The sequence below is a fragment of the Cherax quadricarinatus genome, chromosome 21 (genome assembly GCF_038502225.1).
Source record: "Cherax quadricarinatus isolate ZL_2023a chromosome 21, ASM3850222v1, whole genome shotgun sequence".
Classification (NCBI taxonomy): domain Eukaryota; kingdom Metazoa; phylum Arthropoda; class Malacostraca; order Decapoda; family Parastacidae; genus Cherax; species Cherax quadricarinatus.
This window is the reverse complement of record NC_091312.1, coordinates 7,086,837-7,111,238: the sequence shown is the minus strand read 5'-3', so window position 1 is coordinate 7,111,238 and position 24,402 is coordinate 7,086,837. Positions and strand designations below refer to the sequence as shown.

At 38.5% G+C, this 24,402-nt stretch overlaps 1 protein-coding gene and 1 long non-coding RNA gene across 4 annotated transcripts in view; one reads left to right on the top strand and one right to left on the bottom strand.

Annotated features, from left to right (window-relative positions):
- LOC128689073 (uncharacterized) overlaps positions 1–24,402 on the bottom strand; it is a 172,910-nt gene that overhangs the window by 49,149 nt on the left and 99,359 nt on the right. The window contains exons 6-8 of the mRNA XM_053777154.1: positions 17,992–18,132; positions 4,613–4,714; positions 177–253 (exon numbers count right to left, since the gene is read on the bottom strand). Coding sequence (XP_053633129.1) covers positions 177–253; positions 4,613–4,714; positions 17,992–18,132 — 320 coding nt within the window. The remainder of the gene's footprint in view (positions 1–176; positions 254–4,612; positions 4,715–17,991; positions 18,133–24,402) is intronic.
- The window catches only part of LOC128689075 (uncharacterized), an 88,333-nt gene that overhangs the window by 14,970 nt on the left and 48,961 nt on the right, over positions 1–24,402 (top strand). For all 3 annotated transcript variants that reach the window (XR_011392253.1, XR_011392254.1, XR_008407108.2), the window contains exon 2: positions 24,032–24,125. This is a non-coding gene — a long non-coding RNA (uncharacterized lncRNA). The remainder of the gene's footprint in view (positions 1–24,031; positions 24,126–24,402) is intronic.

Here is a 24,402-nt window from a genome sequence, read left to right as displayed (position 1 = left end):
ATTAAATATCTTCTAAACATTTTCACTATCATGCAGTGTTGCACAATACAATATAAAACATCCACCTAAGTTATACCTAAATTATTTTACCATTATCAGCCCATGTTAAATAAAGTAATAGAAAAAGGAAAAATTAAAAAACTGTATTCAATTGATTAGACTGCTTTTAACCTTACCTGTGGCTGTTCACTTGTTGGTACATGATCAGCAATCAGGTGCATGCCTTTAGACACAAGGTTACCACCCATTCTCACTGTTAAAAATACAAACTGCATATAGATTCATTACACAGTAAGGGTACTTTTATCTATAATGTATAATACTATAATTTTCTAAACATTTTTAACGTTTTTCAATTCCGTAGCTATTTTTAGTGGCAAAAATTATGTAAATAAGCAAGAAGAAAAATGGACTAGTTTTTATCCTTGTTTCAATTAAATATACTAAATTTCATGGCAACTGCATCATTCAGCCAAAACTAATGCTCCTTTGAGGTAATGCCTTCTGAGTAGTGGTGTTGTTTAACTGCAATTATATAAATGATTTTAGTTAATATAACTCTCAGCTTGGGTAAATATTAAAACCCATGAAAATTTAGAATTTTTATTAACACAATTAAGAAATATTAACCCCTCAAGTGTCCGTGTCGTTGCTCTACAGATCTAAAGCCAGAGTCTATGTCATAGTACTATACGTGATGAACTTGGCTTACTCAGATAAGCTGTGAGTGGTAAATTTGGACCTAGATATGAGAGAATGGGTGTGTGGGGTAAATGTGCGCCATATAAAAGAAATCCTGCAGCTCACAGTGCATAACGAGGAAAAAAAAAACTGCGACTGTTTTTGGTTGAGAACAGTGACTTTGCTTTGTATTTTTGCATGGTTTTTATGGGTGTAGTCATGGTTTCTTGGTCTCATTTGATAGAATGGAAGATACATTACAGAATTAGAGATGATTTTAAATGATTTTAGGACTGAAAATAGCTTTAAATTGAGCTCCAATTAGCAAAATGCTCAATTTTTGCTGATGTTCAAGAGTAAAGAAATCCCATCACGCATCCAATACACATCAACTGCCGAGTCTGATATGCATTCACGAATGCACTGATATCTGTACAATTACAGGCATTACAATATTGCATAACAATAAATCTTCTGTTTTTTTGGTGTGCAAAAATATTCATTGTGTGAATATAAAATCAAAAGGAAATTCACGTGTAAAGCCTGGAAACTTAACTAATGCAAAAAGGAAATGTTAATTTAGTGCCAGCAATGCTTGCATTGTTTATTCTGATTGATTTTTTTTAATATGGTACACACTTACTGCATGGATCCAATCTCTCATCTAGGCCCAAACTTACAGCTTACAAATTACATGAGCAAGCTGAGCTCACAGCATAGAACTACGGGGCTGACCCTGGCTTCAAAATATAATACAGTGGACCCTCGACCAGCGATGGCATCGATTAACGATAAATCTGACTAGCGATACATTTTATCGCAAAAATTTTGCCTCGATTAGCGCTAAAAAACTCGACCAACACTATTCGTTCCGTCTGAGACGCGTCCACTTCTGGCCAGTGTTTACAAGCCAGCCAGCCACCGCGGTCGCTTCCAAGCATACAATCGGAACATTTCATATTATCACAGCCTTTTTAGTGATTGCACCTGCAAAATAAGTCACCATGGGCCCCAAGAAAGCTTCTAGTGCCAACCCTACAGCAAAAAGGGTGAGAATTACTATGGATATGAAGAAAGAGATCATTGCTAAGTATGAAAGTGGAGTGCATGTCTCCGAGCTGGCCAGGCTGTACACAAAACCCCAATCAACCATCGCTACTATTGTGGCCAAGAAAACGGCAATCAAGGAAGCTGTTCTTGCCAAATCTGCAACTATGTTTTCGAAACTGAGATCGCAAGTGATAGATGATATTGAGAGACTGTTATTGGTATGGATAAACGAAAAACAGATAGCAGGAGATAGCATCTCTCAAGTGATCATATGTGAAAAGGCTAGGAAGTTGCATGACGATTTAATTAGAAAAATGCCAGCAACTAGTGGTGATGTGAGTGAATTTAAGGCCGGCAAACGTTGGTTTGAGAGATTTAAGAATCGTAGTGGCATACATAGTGTGATAAGGCATGGTGAGGCTGCCAGTTTGGACCAAAAAGCAGCTGAAAAATATGTGCAGGAATTCAAGGAGTACATAGACAGTGAAGGACTGAAACCTGAACAAGTGTTTAATGGTGACACTGACAATGTTGTGAAACACTTTAGGAATGTCATAAAGGAACGGGAGGTACAGGCCTCTATGGGCAGATATGTTGTGCGACAGAGGTCCAGTGACTCTCAAGCTGGTCCTAGTGGCATTAAAAGAAGAAGGGAAGTAACCCCAAAAAAGGACTTGCCACCTCAAGTCCTAATGGAAGGGGATTCCCCTTATAAACACTAAGACCATCAACACACTCCCCTCTTCCCATCCCATCAATCATCACCAGATCTTCAATAAAGGTAAGTGTCATGTAACTGTGCATGTCTTCTTCAGTTTGTGTGTATTAAAATTAATATTTCACGTGTAAAAATTTTTTTTTTCAATACTTTTGGGTGCCTTGCACGGATTAACTTGATTTCCATTATTTCTTATGGGGAAAATTAACTTGACTAACGATTATTCTAACGATGAGCTCTCAGGAACGGATTAATAGCGTTAGTCGAGGGTCCACTGTACAGTGGAACCTCTACTTGCGAGTTTAATCCGTTCCATGACCTTGCTTGCAACTGGATTTGCTCGTTTGCAGAATCAATTTTCCTCATTTAAATTAACTGAAATGCAATTAATCCGTTCCAGTGGAACTCTGTACTTCAATAATTTAGCTAATACCAACTCTACGTCTTATTTATCTATCTCACTTCATCTAATATGACATAATAAACAATATAAATAACATAGAAACCTGATATATATGGGCGGTGTCAGATGTGGACGAGTTTGTCTAGAGACCGGGCAAAATACTTCATGAATAATTTTGCTAATATCATCTATACTGCTTATTTATCTATCACAGTTCATCTAGCATGACATAACAAACAATATGAATAACACAGAAACATGATATATACTCTAGAATGAATAAAATATGTCATTCATGTAGTGGTATGGGCGGTGTCGGCGGTGGACGAGAGTTTGTCTGGACACGGGTAAAATTCTTCATGAATAATTTTGCTAATATCATCTATACGGCTTATTCATACATCGCAATTCATCTAATATGACATAACAGACAATATAAATAACATAGAAACACAATATATACTCTAGAATGAATAAAATGTGTCATTATGTAACAGGTGGAGGCGGCCACAACCGCTTCCTCTTTGTTGTGGTAAACAATGCCATCTAGTGACGGACTTTTGAAGCCGTCTATTATTATAATTATTATATGTAGTACATTATTATTATATATGTATTATTATTATACATATTGTTATTATTCATATTATTATTATTCATATTATTATTATACATATTATTATTATACATATTATTATTATTATTATTATTATTATATAAATTATTTGTAATTTTTATTCACACAAAAAATATAAGATTTACTGTTATTCCTTATTGCAATAATTGTATAAATATGTCAACACATTCACCACTGCATATTGGAATGGACAGTGACGTCATTTGTTTACACAAACAGCCAAGCAATGGACCATTTCTCCTATGTTGAGCTCTATTTCAAGGTACTTTTCGTCATGAAAGCAATCAAAATCATATCTATTTCTGTAATTTATCTTCCATTCTATCAAATGAGACCAAAAAAACGAGAATACAACCATAAAAACCATTCGAAATTACCACTAAGGGGCGACTAATTGCTGAGAAGTGAACTCCATTATTTATGCTTAGATTTTTGGTGTACATTAAGAAGCATCTTTCCATCATACATTGCCCAAGTTTCAATAAGATAGTCCAACAAACAAATGAGATACAATTCCCGAGATCAAGAGCAAGAGCCCCTCACCAGTGTCAAAGAACCTGCCTTGAGGTTTGCTCGCTTGTGGAAATTTTGCTCGCGTATGGAAGTAAAAAATCGACCCATCGACAGCTCGTATTTGGAAAAACTCGCACGTGGACACGCTCGCAAGTAGAGGTTCCACTGTACTATGGAACTGACCCCAAAGGATTAAGATGCTCACATCAAACAACCTTCATTGCAGTTAAAAGATGGCTTTAGATCACACATCTTTAAAAAGATCTAGTTAACAATTTTTCCTATGCAAAATACACTCTTCACTGTCGACAACTTGGGAAATATTTAACAATGATTTGATGCTATTATTTACAGTACGTACTTTAAATTAATATTACACAAGTGAATGATTCCAAGCTCAAATCTTAAACAAGGAGACAAAGATAATTTATTACATCTGCTTCCCTGTTTACCTAACAGCAAATAAGTATCTGAGTGTTTGTCAATTGCTATGTTTAACATGCTAAGAGATAGTTAAATGATCAGCTTTGGGGATCTCAAGGCCTGACACAGTTACAGCCATATTAAACCTCAAATATTGCAGTATTAAAAACTAGGGTTTGAAACTTACCCAGATTTCCTGTGCCTTTTCTCAACCACTTTGTGCTCTTGTGTGCTCCAGGAACTGTCTCTTTCACTGCTGTGTTGATCTTCTTCGTAATATCTGTGTATACTACAAATGCAAAATGGAAAAAAATAAAAATTATTGTTAAGTCTGATAAACCCTAAGGGTTACAGTACATAATTAAAAGTATGAGACATAATATGCCCATATAAAGCAAAATGGATACCAATGCACACACTTAGGACACAATTATTGAAAACTTTATGGGGCTGGGACCATTATTACTTCAAATACCTAAAGAGTATAAGAGAAGACAGGATAAATATAGTGGCAGTGGTGGTGGCAGCAGCAGCAACAGCAGTTGTAGTATATAGCCTGTCTTCTCTCGTACTCATATATTTGAAGTGATCAAGGTCCCTTGCCATACGGCCCACAAAATTATTTGGTCTGGCCCTGCCAACGCAATGGCAGGTGGGACTCTAAATTCAATAAATCTAGGAGCTTTTTTCATAGCAACAAATTTATATTAACCCTTCCCCATATCCACTTTGAGGAGACATGCATTGAAATATGCATCTGTGTTCAGAACAACTTACTGCTGCAAGCAGTTCTTTTCAAAACTTACCACTGCAAAGAGTCGATTGCACTTCTGACTGACTGACGTAAACCTTGAAAAGCAGTTGCGAGCAGCAGCATCAATACTAGCTAACATCACATGCCTCACTAAAGAGCAATAGTTCCAGCCATCACATTAGGTGGAAATTAATTAATTGTTTGACCAAATATAGCGGACAAATTTTTAAGTAGATAATTTTGTATGGCCCACAAATGATGTTATAAATATCCAAATGGCCCTTGGCAGAAAAAAGGTTCAACACCCCTGCCCTAAGTGCATGTATTCAAGGCCATGTTCTTTTGGTTCTCAGTATTTACTGCCTCTTGTAACAAATTAATTTAATAGTAAAGTTTATTTCTTTGTAAAGGTTACAATGTGTAATTACAATTTTGATTTGCTAAGTACAAAGATAGCCACTATCACACCCAGGCATTTTGGGCAAACTAACCCTAATACGTACTTTTTTTCTTTTCAACAAGCTGGCCGTCTCCCACCGAAGCAGTGTGACCCAAAAAGAAAGAAAATCCCCAAAAAGAAAATAATTTCATCATCATTCAACACTTTCACCACACTCATACATAATCATTGTTTTTGCAGAGGTGCCCAGGACACCCATTTTATATACCCCTCTTAGTCATGCTATTTTGCGGATACTCAAACAACCTCAACAACCCCTCTTTAGCCCTCAGAATTAAACATATGGTAACTTCACACCATCTACTCTACACAATCCAAATTCTTCACATAATATTCACACTATACGCTGCTCTCTCACATGGCATTTCAACTGCCTCCAACCTTCTCCTTACTATAATGGTTAAACCCATGCCTTACACTATACTTTGGTATGTTTCATCCCCCCTTTTTTTCTTCTTTTTTTTTTCTTCCATAGCACAACTTTTTCCATCACTGATGCCTCAATGCACCACCAGCCTTTTCCCCAGTCTACTCTATGATCCACCTTCTCTTTCACAGACATGTCCACTCACAAATATCTGAATACATTCATTACCTTCATACTTCCTCCAATCTGGTATTCAATCTTTCATTGCCTACATGTGACATTACTCTCATCAGTTTGGTCTTTCCTAGGTTTGTTAAATATTCAATTTTGAATTATGTCTCCTAGGTAGTAGGTTGGTAAAGAGCAACCACCCAGTTCTACCATCCTGGCAAGCAAGTGTGAAACAGAAATTTTTAATTGTTTTACATGATGGTAGGATTGATAGCATGTTTTTTCTGATTCATAAATATACAGTATAACAGGTATAACTTGCTACTTCTACTTACACTTAGGTAACACTACACAATCATGGACACACAAACCCATCTGGGTTTTCTTCTATTTTCTTAATAGTTCTTGTTCTTCTTTAGTAACTGTAAACAACTTTAGTCAGTCATATATACAGTGTATTGTATACACAAGTGGGGAGAAATAAATGGGATTAAGTCAGGAGTATCTAAGAGAGTGTGGTAGCAATAATGTTGAAGGGTCAGTTATGGAAGAAGAGGGAATATAAACATGTAAATTCAAGGATTATGTGGATTAAGATAAGGGTTGGATGCAAAAAGTGGGTCATAGTAAGTGTGTCTGCAACTGGAGAAGAGAGGAGTGTAAAGGACAGAGAGAGATTTTGGGAGATATTAAGTGAATGTATAACAACCTTTGAACCAAGTGAGAGAGTAATTGTGGTAGGGGACCTAAATGCTAAAGTAGGAAAACATTTAGAGAGGGTGTGGTAGGTAAGTTTGGGGTGCAAGGTGTAAATGATTGAACTTTGTATAGAAAGGGGTTTGGTTACAGGTAATACATATTTTAAGAAAAAGAGGATAAATAAATATACAAGATATGATGTAGGGTGTAATGACAGTAGTTCGTTGGACTATGTATTGGCAGATAAAAGAATGTCGAGTAGACTTCAGGATGTACATGTTTATAGAGGGGCCACAGATATATCAGATCACTTTTTAGCTGTAGCTACAATGAGAGTAAAATGTAGATGGGATACAAGGAAAATAGAAGTAGAAAGTAAGAGAAAGGTGAAGGTTTATAAACTAAAAGAGGGGACAGTTAGGGTAAGATATAAACAGTTATTGGAGGATAGATGGGCTAGTGAGAGTATAGGCAATGGGGTCGAAGATGTATGGGGTAGGTTTAAAACTGTAGTGTTAGTGTGTTCAGCAGAAGTTTGTGGTTACAGGAAAGTGGGTGCAGGAGGGAAGAGGAGGGATTGGTGGAATGATGATGTAAAGAGAGTAATAAGGGAGAAAAAGTTAGCATATGAGAGGTTTTTACAAAGTAGAAGTGATGCAAGGAGGGACGAGTATATGGAGAGAAAAAGAGAGGTTAAGAGAGTGGTGAAGCAATGTAAGAAGAGAGCAAACGAGTGGGTGAGATGTTATCAACAAATTTTGTTGAAAATAAGAAAAAGTTTTGGAGTGAGATTAACAAGTTAAGGAAGCCTAGGGAACAAATGGATTTGTCAATTAAAAATAGGAGAGGAGAGTTATTAAATGGAGAGTTAGAGGTATCGGGAAGATGGACGAAATATTTTGAGGAATTGTTAAATGTTGATGAAGATAGGGAAGCTTTGATTTTGTGTATAGGACAAGGAGGAATAACATCTTGTAGGAGTGAGAAAGAGCCAGTTGTGAGTGTGGGGGAAGTTCGTGAGGCAGTGGAAAGAATGAAAGGGGGTAAGGCAGTTGGGATTGATGGGATAAAGACAGAAATGTTAAAAGCAGGTGGGGATATAGTTTTGGAGTGGTTGGTGCTATTATCTAATATATGTATGGAAGAGAGTAAGGTACCTCGGGATTGGCAGAGAGCATGCATATTCCTTTGTATAAAGGCAAAGAGGATAAAAAGAGTGCAAAAATTATAGGGGAAGAAGTATGTTAAGTTATAGGTAGAAGGTTGGTAGACAGCAACCACCCAGAGAGGTACTACTGTCCTGCCAAGTGAGTGAAAAATGAAAGCCTGTAATTGTTTTACATGATGGTAAGATTGCTGGTGTCCATTTTTCTGTCTCATGAACATGCAAGATTTCAGGTACGTCTTGCTACTTCTACTTACACTTAGGTCACACTACACATACATGTACAAGCATATATATACACACCCCTCTGGATTTTCTTCTATTTTCTTTCTAGTTCTTGTTCTTGTTTATTTCCTCTTAGCTCCATGGGGAAGCGGAACAGAATTCTTCCTCCGAAAGCCATGCGTGTTGTAAGAGGTGACTAAAATGCCAGGAGCAATGGGCTAGTAACCCCTTCTCCTGTATACATTACTAGAGTTAAAAGGAGAAAGCTTTTTCTTTTTGGGCCACCCTGCTTTGGTGGGATATGGCCAGTTTGTTGAAAGAAAAGAAGTCTGTTGAGTATACCTGATAAAGTATATGGTAGAGTTATTATTGAAAGAATTAAGAGTAAGATGGAGAGTAGGATAGCAGATGAACAAGGATTCTTGAGGAAAGGTAGGGGGTGTGTAGACCAAGTGTTTACAGTGAAACATATAGGTGAACAGTATTTAGATAAGGCTAAAGAGGTTTTTGTGGCATTTATGGATTTGGAAAGGGCATATGACAGGGTGGATTGGGGGCAATGTGGCAGATGTTGCAGGTGTATGGTATAGGAGGTAGGTTACTGAAAGGATAGTGAGGCTCAGGTTAGGGTGTGTAGGGAAGAGGGAGATTATTTCCCAGTAAAAGTAGCCCTTAGACAAGGATGTGTGATGTCACCGTGGTTGTTCAATATACGTATTTATAGATGGGGTTGTAAAAGAAGTGAATGCGAGGGTCTTGGCAAGAGGTGTGGAGTTAAAAGATAGAGAATCAAACACAAAGTGGGAGTTGTTACAGCCGATTTTTGCTGATGACACTGTGCTCTTGGGAGATTCTGAAGAGAAGTTGCAGAGGTTGGTGGATGAATTTGGTAGGGTATGTAAAAGAAGAAAATTAAAAGTGAATATAGGAAAGAGTAAGGTTATGAGGATAACAAAAAGATTAGGTGATGAAAGATTGGATATCAGATTGGAGGCAAAGAGTATGGAGGAGGTGAATGTATTCAGATATTTGGGAGTGGACATGTCAGCAGATGAGTCTATGAAAGATGAAGTAAATCACAGAAGTGATGAGCTGAAAAGGGTGAGTGGTGCACTTAGGAGTCTGTGGAGACAAAGAACTTTGTCCTTGGAGGCAAAGAGGGGAATGTATGAGAGTATAGTTTTACCAATGTTCTTATATGGGTGTGAAGTATGGGTGATGAATGTTGCAGCGAGGAGAAGACTGGAGGCAGAGCAGATGTCATGTCTGAGGGCAATGTGTGGTGCGAATATAATGCAGAGAATTCGTAGTTTGGAAATTAGGAGAGGGTGTGGGATTACCAAAACCATTATCCAGAGGGCTGAGGAGGGGTTGTTGAGGCAGTTCGGACATGTAGAGAGAATGAAACAAAACAGAATGACTTCGGGAGTGCATAAATCTGTAGTGGAGGGAAGGTGGGGTCGGGGGTCGGCCTAGGAAAGGTTGCAAGGAGGGGGTAAAGGAGGTTTTGTGTGCGAGGGGCTTGGACTTCCAGCAAGCATGCGTGAGCGTATTTGATAAGAGTGAATGGAGACAAATGGTTTTTAATACTTGACATGCTGTTGGAGTGTGAGCAAAGTAACATTTATGAAGGGATTCAGGGAAACTGGCAGGCCGGACTTGAGTCCTGGAGATGGGAAGTACAGTGTCTACATTCTGAAGGAGGGGTGTTAATGCTGCAGTTTTATAAACTGAAGTGTAAAGCACCCTTCTGGCAAGACAGTGATGGAGTGAATGATGATGAAAGTTTTTCTTTTTTTGGGCCACCCTGCCTTGGTGGGATAAGGCTGGTTTGTTGAAAATAATAATAATAATAGTATTAATACAAGCTAAAATCTGCCTGAAATGTTATGCATAAAAATGGGATTTTCTTTGCAAGATGTGCATGCTAACCTTTTACTGTAGCTAATCTGAATGTAAAGATACTTTCTAGACTACAGGTTTAATAAGTCCTCAAATAGCATAATGTACTATAAATGCCATACTGAGACACTAATGATTGTACAAAGAGCTAAAATGTGCTCTACATTAATATTCATGATTTTTTAACACACCGGCCATTGCCCACCAAGGTAAGATGAGCAAAATGAGAAGAAACACTTTCACCATCACTTACTCCATCACTGTCTTGCCAGAGGTGTGCCAACATTACAGCTCAGATGCCCATCCAAACTGCAATATGCTCACCCAACAGAGTGCAGGCACTGTACTTCCTACCTCCAAGACTCAAGTCCAGCTAAATGGTTTTCCTGAATCCTTCATAAATGTTAACCTGCTCATTCTCCAACAGCACATCAAGTCATGAAAACCACTTGTCTCCACTCACTCCTATCCAACATTCTCGTACATGCCTGTTAGATGTCCAAACTCCTTGCATACGAAACCTCCATTACCTCCTCCCTCCAACCTTTCCTAGGAAAATCCCTACCTTGCCTTCCCTTCACTGCAGATTTATACACCCTCCAAGTCATCCTAATTTGCTCTATCCTCTCTAAATATCCAAACCATCTCAATAACACCTCCTTAGCCCTCTGGATAATTTTAGTGACCCTGTGCTTCCTTTTACTCTCCAAACTATGAATTCTCTAAAAGATATTCACACCACACACTGCTCTCTGGTATGACATCTCCACTGCCTTCAGCTTCCTCCTCACCAACTTTTAACTCTTTGACTGTCATGAGCCCCTTTCTGAAACTATCATTCTATGTCGCAAAATTTTTTGAAAAAAAAAAAAAATTGTTTCTTATGAAATGATAGAGAATCTTTTCCCAATGGTAATGACACCAAAAGTATGAAATTTGGTTGAAAACTCACGAAGTTAGTGGTCTCGGCGACACATATGCATCGGCGATTTCGCCAAATTTGAGCCCTGTTTTTGGCCAATTCACTTGTTCCAGTTGACCAAACTCATAGCTGTTTCTTTAGAACTCCATTTTTTCTATCAATTGAGTACAAGAAACCGCCCATTTGCCGATTTGAACTACCCAATAAAGTGGTCAGAAATTGGCAATTTGGCCAATTTCACGCAAATTAAAAAAGATGCCAATTTCAAAATAGGCTCCAGAATAAACAATGTAGACATTCTCGGCACTAAAATAACATATCCTCTGTTCATTCGTCATGTCTCTAGGCCCCTCTTATATTAACCCTTTGACTGTCGAAAGGCCCAATCCTGAAGTGTCTCCTGGTGTCGCAAAATATTAAAAAAAAAAATTATTTTTTCTTATGAAAATGTTAAGATTATTTTTCTGATTGTTTCAGTCCAAAAAAAAAATTTTTCCCATCAGTACTTACCGAGATATAGAGTCCTGAAGTTTGCTGAAATTGATCTGCGAGCAGCAACAGCGGCGACTGCCACTCACCCGGTAAACTTTGATTTACTTGTATTCGATGGTTTCTTGTTTTTTTCACTATTTTATTTTTTCACATAACTTTTGTGGCCTGTGAGACCAAATTATTGTGCAATGTTCAAATATACACTCATTGAATGTAACACAATTATAGCAAAAACACTCGTATCATTATAATGTTGCTAAAACTTGTTTACACAAACAATGTAAACAAATGTTCATTACGATTGTTTTATAATATATATACATATGTACAATCACTGGACACTTTTCTAGAAGTGCTGCAGCTTGTGGAATTCTCTGAAACATGGGTATAAGCACAATGGTGTTTTACACTCCTCACACATAAAATGAGTGTCTCTGCGTTTTTGTGGGCGTTTTGTGGTATGTCTAGACAAAACACCTCTTCTGAGCATTTTTCCTGGCAGTAGTAGCAGGCAGTGGTATGGGTAGTGATCACCAGGCCTCAGACGAGAGGACATGTGTTGATAATTTCGTGGGCGCTGGTCTATTGCAGGTGTTGTTTCTTGGTACTTGAATATTATTTGTCTGATGACTGACAAACAAAATTCACCATATTTGGGTTTCTTCTTGGTCTTCAACTTATACATATTATAAGCATTCAGCATGGAAATGTCAAGAAGATGGAAAAACAGTTTTATGTACCACTTATAACTCTTGCGAACACAGTCAGCAAACCCAATCTGCATGTCACATTTGTCCACTAAGCGCATATTGAGGTTGTAATCCATCACAGCTGCAGGTTTTACAATGGGTTCATTGGTCTCTCTATTCTGCTTGCCAGTGTCTACCATTTCGTATCGGTGAACTGATGTCAGTAGTGTGACATCACGTTTGTCATGCCACCGAAATGCCATGATGTCATTGGCAGCAAACACCTGCACTTCACCTCTACGACTGCCAGCATCGAACCTAGGCATATGTTTACGATTTCTACGCACTGTGCCACACACATCTGTCATGTTCACTCGCAAGAAATCACTGAGTATAGGGCTTGTGTACCAGTTGTCAGTATATAAAATATGCCCCTTATATGCCATCGTTGTTCTAACCACATCACCAGAGATACTCAGTAACTTTCTGGTATCTTCCATTCTTTTACTGCCAGTGTACACAGTTATATCCAAAACCAGACCAGTTTTGCAATCACACAGAACAAATAACTTTATACCAAAGCATTTCCTCTTGCTTGGTATATACTGCTTGAATGAGAGTCTTCCTTTGAACAAAATCAAAGACTCGTCAATAACAAGCTTCCTGAAGGGATAAAAATACATACAGCACTTTTGTTTCAGGTACATAAACACACGTCTGATCTTATATAACCTGTCGCTTCTGTCAGGCCTAGTTTTGTCTGAAAAGTGTAACATACGTAACAGTAACACAAATCTATTCACTGGTATAATGTCACTAAAAGCAGGGGTTGAAATCAGGTGGTCTGTCGCCCAGTATATGTTGACACTATGCTTATACACATGTGGCAAAGAACAGATACATCTATGCCACAGTTGTGTCCTTCCACTGGTGTAGGCATGATCTTGGTGACAGAATAGTGTTTGCCATGGTGTACTCATAGTATGTATTACTTTCCCTGACAATAATGTCCATCAGGGGTTCATCGAAGAACAACTGAAAGCATTCCAGTTCAGTGGGATTGCTCCCAAGTGTACAGGATGGCCGTATTCCACTTTGTCCTCCATTAAAGTCATGGGGCTTGGGAACAAACTCGTCATTTTGCTGCCAATCCCAGATGCGGTCAGCTGGTGCGTTCTAGATATTGTAATGTGGTTGTGGTTGTGTAGGTTGTGGTTGTGGTTGTGGTTGTGGTTGTGGGAGTGTGGGGTCGGGTGAGGCTGGTTGTAGTTGTGCAGAGTCAGCAGTGCAGGTAGTAGCGTGGCCTGCTGCTGGTGTCACATGACTCATGCCACCATCACTATCACCACCACCGCCTGCTGCCTCACTTGCATCATTGATACCCATCGTAACAATATCGTCATCTTCACTACCAGGACGTGGTGTAGGGCCACGGGATGTGCTCCAAGATGTACTCCTTCCTCTTGGAACAGCATATGGCACACTACCAGACCGCATGCGACGTCGCATATACTGCCGCTTCATTGGGGAATATTCACCCTCACTGTCACAACTAGAACTGCTTTCAATAACCTTGAAATCACTATCACTATCACTTGCACTGCTCACATCTGAGTCTTGTACACGGGCAAATAGTTTCCTCTTTCGTCCTGGTACAGGTGAACATGAACGAGCCGGCCCAGCACCAAAGGTGGAAGGTTGTGGGTCATCTGGGTTTTCATCACTAATTATGTTATCCTGGGTAATTTTTTCGGTCACACCCGCTTCAAAACCAGGGAATTCACTTTCACTGACACTATCATCACTGTTTGAGCTATCACTTGGAAACAAAAGACCTCCAATCCACCAAGGAGTGAGGAACTTCTTACCGCGAGGCATGGTGAAAATGGACTACCAAGATGGCGTTCCCACAATGCACCGCTGAGTCCCAGATTTTTTTCACAGGGTGCACACCGACCACTGAGACCCATTCTCTCTCGTGTAGGCCTACCAGCCCTCTCCCGCTTGATTTGAAGCCGCTAGAATTTATGCGTATAGATACGTCAAACATGGTATCTCCCATGACGTATATATACGACCGTGACAGTCAAAGGGTTAATACTGCTTTCTATTTTGAATTTTTATTCATACAAAAAACACAAAATTTACTGTTATGCAGGCTACTGCATTACTGTAGAAATGGTATAAATAATATCAGTGCACTAGTGAAAGAATATCAGACTCCCCAGTTGACATGTATTGGATGTGCAGTGTGATTTGCTTACTCTTGAACATTGGTAAAAATCGAACATTTCCCTTACTTTGTGCTCAATTTCAAGGTCATTTTCATTGTGAAACTAATCAAAATCATCTCTATTTCTACAATATGTTTTCCATTTTATCACGTGAGACCATGAAAACAAGAATACAACGATAAATACTATATGAAAATACACCTCAAAGTCGGCGTTTTTAATCCCCCCCCCCAAAAAAAAAGGTCAGTTTTTTTCTCATTATACAGTGCATGCTGCAGGATTTTTTTTATGTGGTGCACACTGACCACACAGACCCATTCTCTCACATGTGGGCCTACCAGCTTTCTCCTGCTTGATTTGAAGCCGTTTGAATTATTGAGTATATATACGTTTGAAACACTGGCTCGTAAGACGAATATATACAACCAAAACAGTCAAAGGGTTAAAACCCATGTTTCATTCACACCTACATTTGAGTGTTGGTACCACTAAATTCTCATACATTCCTTTTTTCCTCTATGGATATGTTTTTTGTCTTCACAAATGACTCAGTGCACCACTCACCTTTTTTTTCCCTTGTTAATTCTATGGTTCACCTTATCTTTCCTAAACTTGTCTGCTGACAAGTCCACTCCCAAATACCTTAAGACGTTCACTTTTAATTTGCTTCTGTTACATACCCTCCCAAATTCATCCACAAATCTTGGCAACTTTTCCTCAGTATCTCCCTCAAGCAATGTCATTGACAAAAACAACTGTGACAACTCCTATTGTATATTACATTCTTTATCTTTTAATTCCACACCTCTTCAACACTCTTAACATTTACTTCTTTTACAGCCCCATCAATGTATACACGTTAAACAGCCATGGTGAAATTATGCATCCTTAACCCTTTCAGGGTTTCGGCCGTACTAGTACTGCTTATGCACCAGGGTTTTTGGCGTACTAGTATACACCTAAATTGTAGCGCCCTCAAATCTAGTGAGAAAAAGCTGGTAGGCCTACATATGAAAGAATCGGTCTATGTGGTCAGTGTGCGCAGTATAAAAAAAATCCTGCAGCACACAGTGCGTAATGAGAAAAAAAACTTTGACCGTGTTTTTGGATTAAAACAGCGACTTTGCACTATATTTTCGTATGGTATTTATTGTTGTATTCTAGATTTCCTGGCCTCATTCTATAGAATGGAAGACATATTACAGAAATTGAGATGATTTTGACTGATTTTACAATGAAAAGTACTTTGAAATTGAGCTCAAAGTAGCAGAAACGTTCGATTTTTACCAAAGTTCAAAAGTAAACAAATCGTGCTAAGCGTCCAATACACGTCAACTGGTGAGTCTAATATTCCTTCACAAGTGCGCCGATATTATTTATACGATTTTTTACACTAATGCAGCAGTCTGCATAACAGTAAATCTTCTATTTTTTGTGAGAATACAAATTCAGAGTGGAAAGCAAAAGAATGTAAGAGGGGTGTTGGGATGTGACTAATGAACAGAGGAAATGTCATTTTAGTGCCAGGAATGTCTTTCTTGTTTATTCTGGACCCTATTTGGAAATTGGCATCTTTTGAAATTTGTGTGAAACTGGCAAAATTGCTAAATTCTGACCACTGTACTGGATAGGTGAAATCAGTAAATGGGTGGTTTCTTGCACTCATTCGATAGAAAAAAATGGAGTTCTAGGAAATATTCATGATTTTTGTCGACTAGTACAGTGGAATTGGCCGAAAATAGGGCTCAAAGTGGGCAAAATCGCCGATGCATAAATATCGTGAAGACCGCTAACTTCGCGAGAGCATAATTCCATAAGTTTTCCATAAGTTTTGGTGTCATTATGATTGGGAAAAGACTTTATCTTTTCATAAGAAAAAATCATTTTTTTTTTTAAATTTGGGCAACCCTGAGAACAAGTTTCTGAGAGGGCCTGTTGACCCTGAAAGAGTTAAGGCCTACTTTTACTGGAAAATTTCCTTATCTCCTACATACCCTAACCTGAGCCTCACTGTCTTCATCAAAATTCTTAACTCCTTTAACCCTTAAACGGTCCAAACAGATCGACGTTCAAATTCGTAGTGCTCCAACAGTAGATCTACTTTTTTTTACATATTTTCAAATATAACAAAAAAAAAAATGTAGAAAAAAGTTTTTTTACACATTTTCAAATGTAAAACAAAAAAGATCTACATTTTTTTACATACTTTCAGATGTTGAAAAAACGTATATATACATTTGGACCATTTAAGGGTTAAGCAATCTACCACACTGCTTTCCTATCCACTCTACCATATGTCTTTTCTAAATCCATAAATGCAACAAAAACTTCCTTACCTTTATCTAAGTATTGTTTACTTGCATGCTACAATGTAACACTTCGTCTACACACCCCTGACCTTTCCTAAAACCTCCATGTTCATCTGTGATGCATATGTATATTGAAATCACAATGAGTAATATATTTAGCATATTATTTTTTTTTATTATCACACTGGTCGATTCCCACCAAGGCAGGGTGGCCCGAAAAAGAAAAACTTTCACCATCATTCACTCCATCACTGTCTTGCCAGAAGGGTGCTTTACACTACAGTTTTTAAACTGCAACATTAACACCCCTCCTTCAGAGTGCAGGCACTGTACTTCCCATCTCCAGGACTCAAGTCCGGCCTGCCGGTTTCCCTGAATCCCTTCATAAATGTTACTTTGCTCACACTCCAACAGCACGTCAAGTATTAAAAACCATTTGTCTCCATTCACTCCTATCAAACACGCTCACGCATGCCTGCTGGAAGTCCAAGCCCCTCGCACACAAAACATCCTTTACCCCCTCCCTCCAACCTTTCCTAGGCCGACCCCTACCCCGCCTTCCTTCCACTACAGACTGATACACTCTTGAAGTCACTCTGTTTCGCTCCATTCTCTCTACATGTCCAAACCACCTCAACAACCCTTCCTCAGCCCTCTGGACAACAGTTTTGGTAATCCCGTACCTCCTCCTAACTTCCAAACTACGAATTCTCTGCATTATATTCACACCACACATTGCCCTCAGACATGACATCTCCACTGCCTCCAGCCTTCTCGCTGCAACATTCATCACCCACGCTTCACACCCATATAAGAGCGTTGGTAAAACTATACTCTCATACATTCCCCTCTTTGCCTCCAAGGACAAAGTTCTTTGTCTCCACAGACTCCTAAGTGCACCACTCACTCTTTTTCCCTCATCAATTCTATGATTCACCTCATCTTTCATAGACCCATCCGCTGACACGTCCACTCCCAAATATCTGAATACGTTCACATATCAAGGCATATTTTTACTAGTAGCATCTTTAAGGCATATTTACTGCTTGCATATGCTCTTAAAAGTTGTGCAAAACATCTGTCATTTACAACTACATACTTGATGATAATATACAGCTACACTAATGTGTCTAATGGAGGCAAACAGATATACAGAAGGGCATGGTTTCTGGCTCACCTGTGCTAACACCAGTTGTAATCTTGTCAACAACACCCTCTTCCTCATTCCGCAAATCAGTTAGCTCATTAATTAAAGCCAACAAGTCAGCCTCCATTGTTTTGGTGACATTACTAGGGAGCTGAAGCACTACTGCTCGCTCTGCAAATATTATACACAAAATATTATACACAAAAACAAAAAATTGGTATATGAATCTATAATACATAACAGATTTTACTGCACATGACGTTTATCTACTACTGTAGTAGGTTGGTAGACAGCAATGATCCAGGGAGGTACTACCGTCCTGCCAGGTGACTGTGAAACAGAAACCTGTAACCGTTTTACATGATGGTAGGATTGCTAGTGTCTTTTTCTGTCTCATAAACACACTGGATAATGGGTATATATTGCTACTTCTACTTACATTTAGGTCACACTACACAGGCATGCACATGCATATATATGCATACACACATATAGGGTTTTTCTTCTTTTTCTTATTAGCTCTTGTTCTTGTTTTTTTTCTCTCTATTGTCCATGGGGAAGTGGAAAAGAATCCTCCATAAGCCATGCGTGTCATATGAGGAGACTAAAATACCGGGAGCAACGGGCTAGTAACCCCTTGTCCTGTACACATTTACTAAAAATGAGAAGAAAAACTTTGTAAAACTGGGATGCTTGAATGTGCGTGGTTGTAGTGCGGATGATAAGAAAGAGATGACTGCTGATGCTATGAATGGAAAGTTGGATGTGCGGGCCCTAAATGAAACAAAGCTGAAGGGGGTAAGTGAGTTTAAGTGGGGAGAAATAAATGGAATTAAGTCAGGAATATCTGAGAGAATTAGAGCTAAGGAAGGGGTAGCAATAATGTTGAAGGACCTGTTATGGAAGGAGAAGAGGGTAAATATAAATGTGTAAATTCAAGGATTATGTGGATTAAAATAAGGGTCGGGTGTGAAAAGTGGGTCATAATAAGGGTGTACGCACCTGGAGAAGAGAGGAGTGTACAGGACAGAGTTTATGGGAGATGTTAAGGGAATGTATAGGAACCTTTGACCCAAGTGAGAGAGTAATTGTGGTAGAGGACCTAAATGCTGAAGCAGGAGAAACATTTAGAGAGGGTGTGGTAGGTAAGTTTGGGGTGCCAGTGTAAATGAAAATGGGAACCCTTTGATTGAACTTTGTATAGAAAGGGGTTTAGTTATAGGTAATACATATTTTAAGAAAAAGAGGATAAATAAGTATACAAGATATGATGTAGGGCATAATAACAGTAGTTTGTTGGATTATGTATTGGTAGGTAAAAGACTGTTGAGTAGACTTCAGGATGTACATGTTTATAGAGGGGCCACAGATATATCAGATCACTTTCTAGTTGTAGCTACACTGAGAGTAAATGGTAGACGGGATACAAGGAGAATAGAAGCATCAGGGAAGAGAGAGGTGAAGGTTTATAAACTAAAAGAAGAGGTAGTTAGGGTAAGATATAAACAACTATTGGAGGATAGATGGGAAAGCGAGAGTATAGGCAATGGGGTCAAAGATGTATGTGGTAGGTTTAAGAATGTAGAGTTAGTGTGTTCAGCAGAAGTTTGTGGTTACATGAAAGTGGGTGCGGGAGGGAAGAAGAGTGATAGGTGGAATGATGATGTAGAGAGTAGTAAGGGAGAAAAAGTTAGCATATGAGAGGTTTTTACAAAATAGAAGTGATGCAAGAAGGGAAGCGTATATGGAGAAAAAAAGAGGTTAACAGAGTTGTGAAGCAATATAAAAAGAGAGCAAATGAGAAAGTGGGTGAGATGTTATCAACAAATTTTGTTGAAAATAAGAAAAAGTTTTGGAGTGAGATTAATAAGTTGAGGAAGTCTAGGGAATAAATGGATTTGACAGTTAAAAATAGGAGAGGAGAGTTATTAAATGGAGACTTAGAGGTATCAGGAAGATGGAGGGAATATTTTGAGGAATTGTTAAATGTTGATGAGGATAAAGAAGCTGTGATTTTGTGTACAGGGCAAGGATGAATAACATCCTGTAGGAGTGAGGAAGAGCCAGTTGTGAGTGTGGGGGAAGTTCGTGAGACAGTGGGTAGAATGAAAGGGGGTAAGGCAGCTGGGATTGATGGGATAAAGATAGAAATGTTAAAAGCAGGTGGGGATATAGTTCTGGAGTGGTTGGTGCTATTATCTAATATATGTATGGAAGAGGGTAAGGTACCTAGGGATTGGCAGAGAGCATGCATATTCCTTTGTATAAAGGCAAATAGGATAAAAGAGTGCAAAAATTATAGGGGAAGAAGTCTGTTAAGTTATAGGTAGTAGGTTGGTAGACAGCAACCGCCCAGAGAGGTACTACCGTCCTGCCAAACGAGCGTAAAACGAAAGCCTGTAATTGTTTTACATGATGGTAGGATTGCTGGTGTCCATTTTTCTCTCTCATAAACATGCAAGGTTTCACGTACATCTTGCTACTTCTACTTACACTTAGGTCACACTACACATACATGTACAAGCATATATATACACACCCCTCTGGATTTTCTTCTATTTTCTTACTAGTTCTTGTTTTTGTTTATTTCCTCTTACCTCCATGGGGAAGTGGAACAGAATTCTTCCTCCGTAAGCCATGCGTGATGTAAGAGGCGACTAAAATGCAGGGAGCAAGGGTCTAGTAACCCCTTCTCCTGTATATATTACTAAATGTAAAAGGAGAAGCTTTTGTTTTTCCTTTTGGGCCACCCTGCCTCGGTGGGATACAGCCGGTGTGTTGGAAGAAAGAAAGTCTGTTAAGTATACCTGGTAAAGTGTATGGTACAGTTACTACTGAGACAATTAAGAGTAAGATGGAGAGTAGGATAGCAGATGAACAAGGAAGCTTCAGGAAAGGTAGGGGGTGTGTAGACCAAGTGTTTACAGTGAAATGTATAGGTGAACAGTATTTAGATAAGGCTAAAGAGGTTTTTGTGGCATTTATGGATATGGAAAAGGCATATGACAGGGTGGATAGGGGAGCAATTTGGCAGATGCTGCAGGTGTATGGTATAGGAGGTAGGTTACTGAAAGCAATGAAGAGTTTCTACAAGGATACTGAGGCTCAGGTTAGACTATGTAGGGGAGAGGGAGATTATTTCCCAGTAAAAGTAGGCCTTTGACAAGGATGTGTGATGTCACCATGGTTGTTCAGTATATTTATAGATGGGGTTGTAAGAGAAGTAAAAGCGAGGGTCTTGGCAAGAGGTGTGGAGTTAAAAGATAAAGAATCAAACACAAAGTGGGAGTTATCACAGTTGCTCTTTGCTGATGACACTGTGCTTTTGGGAGATTCTGAAGAGAAGTTGCAGAGGTTGGTGGATGAATTTGGTAGGGTATGTAAAAGAACAAAATTAAAAACTTCCAGCAAGCATGTGTGAGTGTATTTGATAGAAGTGAATGGAGACAAATGGTTTTTAATACTTGACATGCTGTTGGAGTGTGAGCAAAGTAACATTTATGAAGGGACTCTGGGAAACCGGCAGGCCGGACTGGAGTCCTGGAGATGATAAGTACAGTGTCTACACTCTGAAGGAGGGGTGTTAATGTTGCAGTTTTATAACTGTAGTGTAAAGCACCCCTCTGGGAAGACAGTGATGGAGTGAATGATGATGATAGTTTTCTTTTTCAGGCCACCCTGCCCTGGTGGGAGTCGGCCGATGTGTTAATAACAATAATAATAATAATAATGTCGACCATCACAAATTTGGCACGATCGGCGCTTGTAGGGTGCCAGAATAGTGATTTTGCCGGGTTACAGAGTGATTAGGTTAGAATACATTAACTCATCGGCGATATTTATGCATCGGCAATTTCACCCACTTTTAGACCTACTTTTTGCCCATTACATTGTTCCAGTTTACCAAACTAGAGCTCAAAGTATTCAATTTTTGCCGATGTTCAAGAGTAAACAAATGACATCACCGTTCAATACGTGTCCAACTGGCCAGTCTAATACACAGTCATGAATGGGTTGACATTATTTATATAATTATTGCAATAATGCAGTAGTCTGCATATCAGTAAATCTTTTATTTTTTGTGTGAATAAAAATTCAAAATGGAAAGCAAAAGTTATATAAGAGGCCTGGAGACGTGACTAATGAAGAGAGAAAATGTTACGTATCTTATTGCCAGGAACCTCTGCATTGTTCATTCTGTGAACCCTATTTTGAAATTGGCATCATTTGAAATTTGTGTGAAATTGGCCAAATTGCCAATTTCTGACCACTATATTGGGTAGTTGAAATCTGTAAATGGGCGGTTTCTTGTACTCAATTGACAGAACAAATGGCATTCTAGTGAAATAGCTATGAGTTTGGTTGACTGGAACAATGGAATTGGCCGAAAATAGGGCTCAAAGTGGACGAATTCAATGATGTGTATATGTAGCCGAGGCTGCTAACTTCGCAAGAGCATAATTCCATAAATTTTCCATCAAATTTCTTACTTTTGGTGTCATTACCATCGGAAAAAGATTCTCTATTATTTTATAAGAATTTTTTTTTTTTAATTCTTTGACATTGAGAGCAAGTTTGCGAGCAGCTATCTCGACAGTGGAAGGGTTAATGGACAATGTATGGTGTATGTGCTTTACACAACAAGAAGCATTTGTTTTATTCATTGGAACCATGGCTAGGGCTGAAAGTGAGCAGGTTATAACAATAAATGGAGAAAAAGAAATTGGAATGACTTATGCAGCAAGTAGCTCCACCTAACAGTAGAGATAGGTCGGTGTGGTAACCCTGGAAATTTGAAATTATGCTAGCCAAAATTATTGCCGGATTACTGATGGAATTGGATTACTGACTGCCAGATTAGTGATGGCTGACCTGTATATACATAACTTTTAAAAGTTGAAGGACTTCTATAGCATGTTTCCTGTTGGGCCCCAACTGAATATGCAAGATCTATTAACCCTTTCAGGGTCCAAAGGCCAAATTTCAAAGTGCACACCAGTGTCCAAGAATTTTCAAAAAATAATTTTGTTATTTTTTCTTATGAAATGGTAGAAAATCTTCTCCTACAGGTAATAAAACAAAACGTATGAAATTTGATGGAAAACTGATGAAATTATGCTCTCGTGAATTTTGATGTGTCAGCGATATTTACGCATCGGCGATTTTTGCCGACTTTGACTCCCATTTTAGGCCAATTATATGACTCCAGTCGACCAAATTCTTAGCTATTTTGCTAGTATTACTTCTATTCTATCGATTGAGCACAAGAAATTGCCAAATCAACTGTTTCAACTACAAAATAAAATGATCAGAAATTGGAAATTTGGCCAATTTAATGCAAAGTTCAAAATATTCTAATTTCAAAATAGGGTCCAGAATAATCAATGCAGGCATTCCTGGAACTAAACTAACATTTCCTCTGTTCATCAGTCATGTTTTCAGACTTTACAAATGAATTCCACTTTGATTTTTTATTCACATGATGAATTTTTATTCAAACCAAAAAATAGAAGATGTACTGTTATGCAATACTGTAATAATTGTATAAATAATATCACCACATTTGTGAACGCATATCAGACCCACCAGCAGGCGTGTATTAGACACGTGGGATCATTTGTTTACTCTTGTACATCGGCAAAAATTTAACATTTCTGCTATTTTGAGCTCAGTCTCTACCCATTTCCAGTACTAAAACCAATCAAAATCATCTCTATTTCTGTAATATATTTTCCATTCTATCAAATGATACCAAGAAATCACAAATACAACTATAAAAAACATACGAAAAAACACTGCAAAGTCGTTTTTTTAATAAAAAATTACGGTCTTAGTTTTTTTCTCTCATTATGCACTGTGCTGCAGGATTTGTTTTGTGGTGCACACATACCACATAGATGTATTCTCTCATATCTAGGCCCAAATTTACCGCTCACAGCTTATCAGAGTGAGCTGTGCTCATGGCGCAGAACTACGGTTTGGACCCTCAAAGGGTTAAAGCCCTAATAATCTAAAACTCCCAGAAAAAGTCTCGGTGCTCAGTTAACTCCTCATTTACCTCCACTTTCAGTGACCTTTTGTTTGGAGATGCTTACGCACCAGCTGTGGCCTAAAAAATCCCATCAATTCAAGTTGGTAACCAGAAACAACAGCTGGAGGATAAGGTAAAATACCAAGGATTCCCATGATGCAGTTTTCACATATCAGTTTTCCACTGTGTGTGTGTGCTACATTGTGAATCTGTTCATGCTTTCAGGTCTCAGATAAAAGCACATCTCTTTTCTAAAGCTTATGATTCAGATGATCATATTGTCACATTTGAATGCAAGCTTTAATATTTCATCCTCACACTCCAAGGTTGGAGAGCGAGCACTTATAAATTTCTTAAAAGAACAGGAACTCATGTATAACAGAATTCCAAATTGTTTAAATTCAACAGCC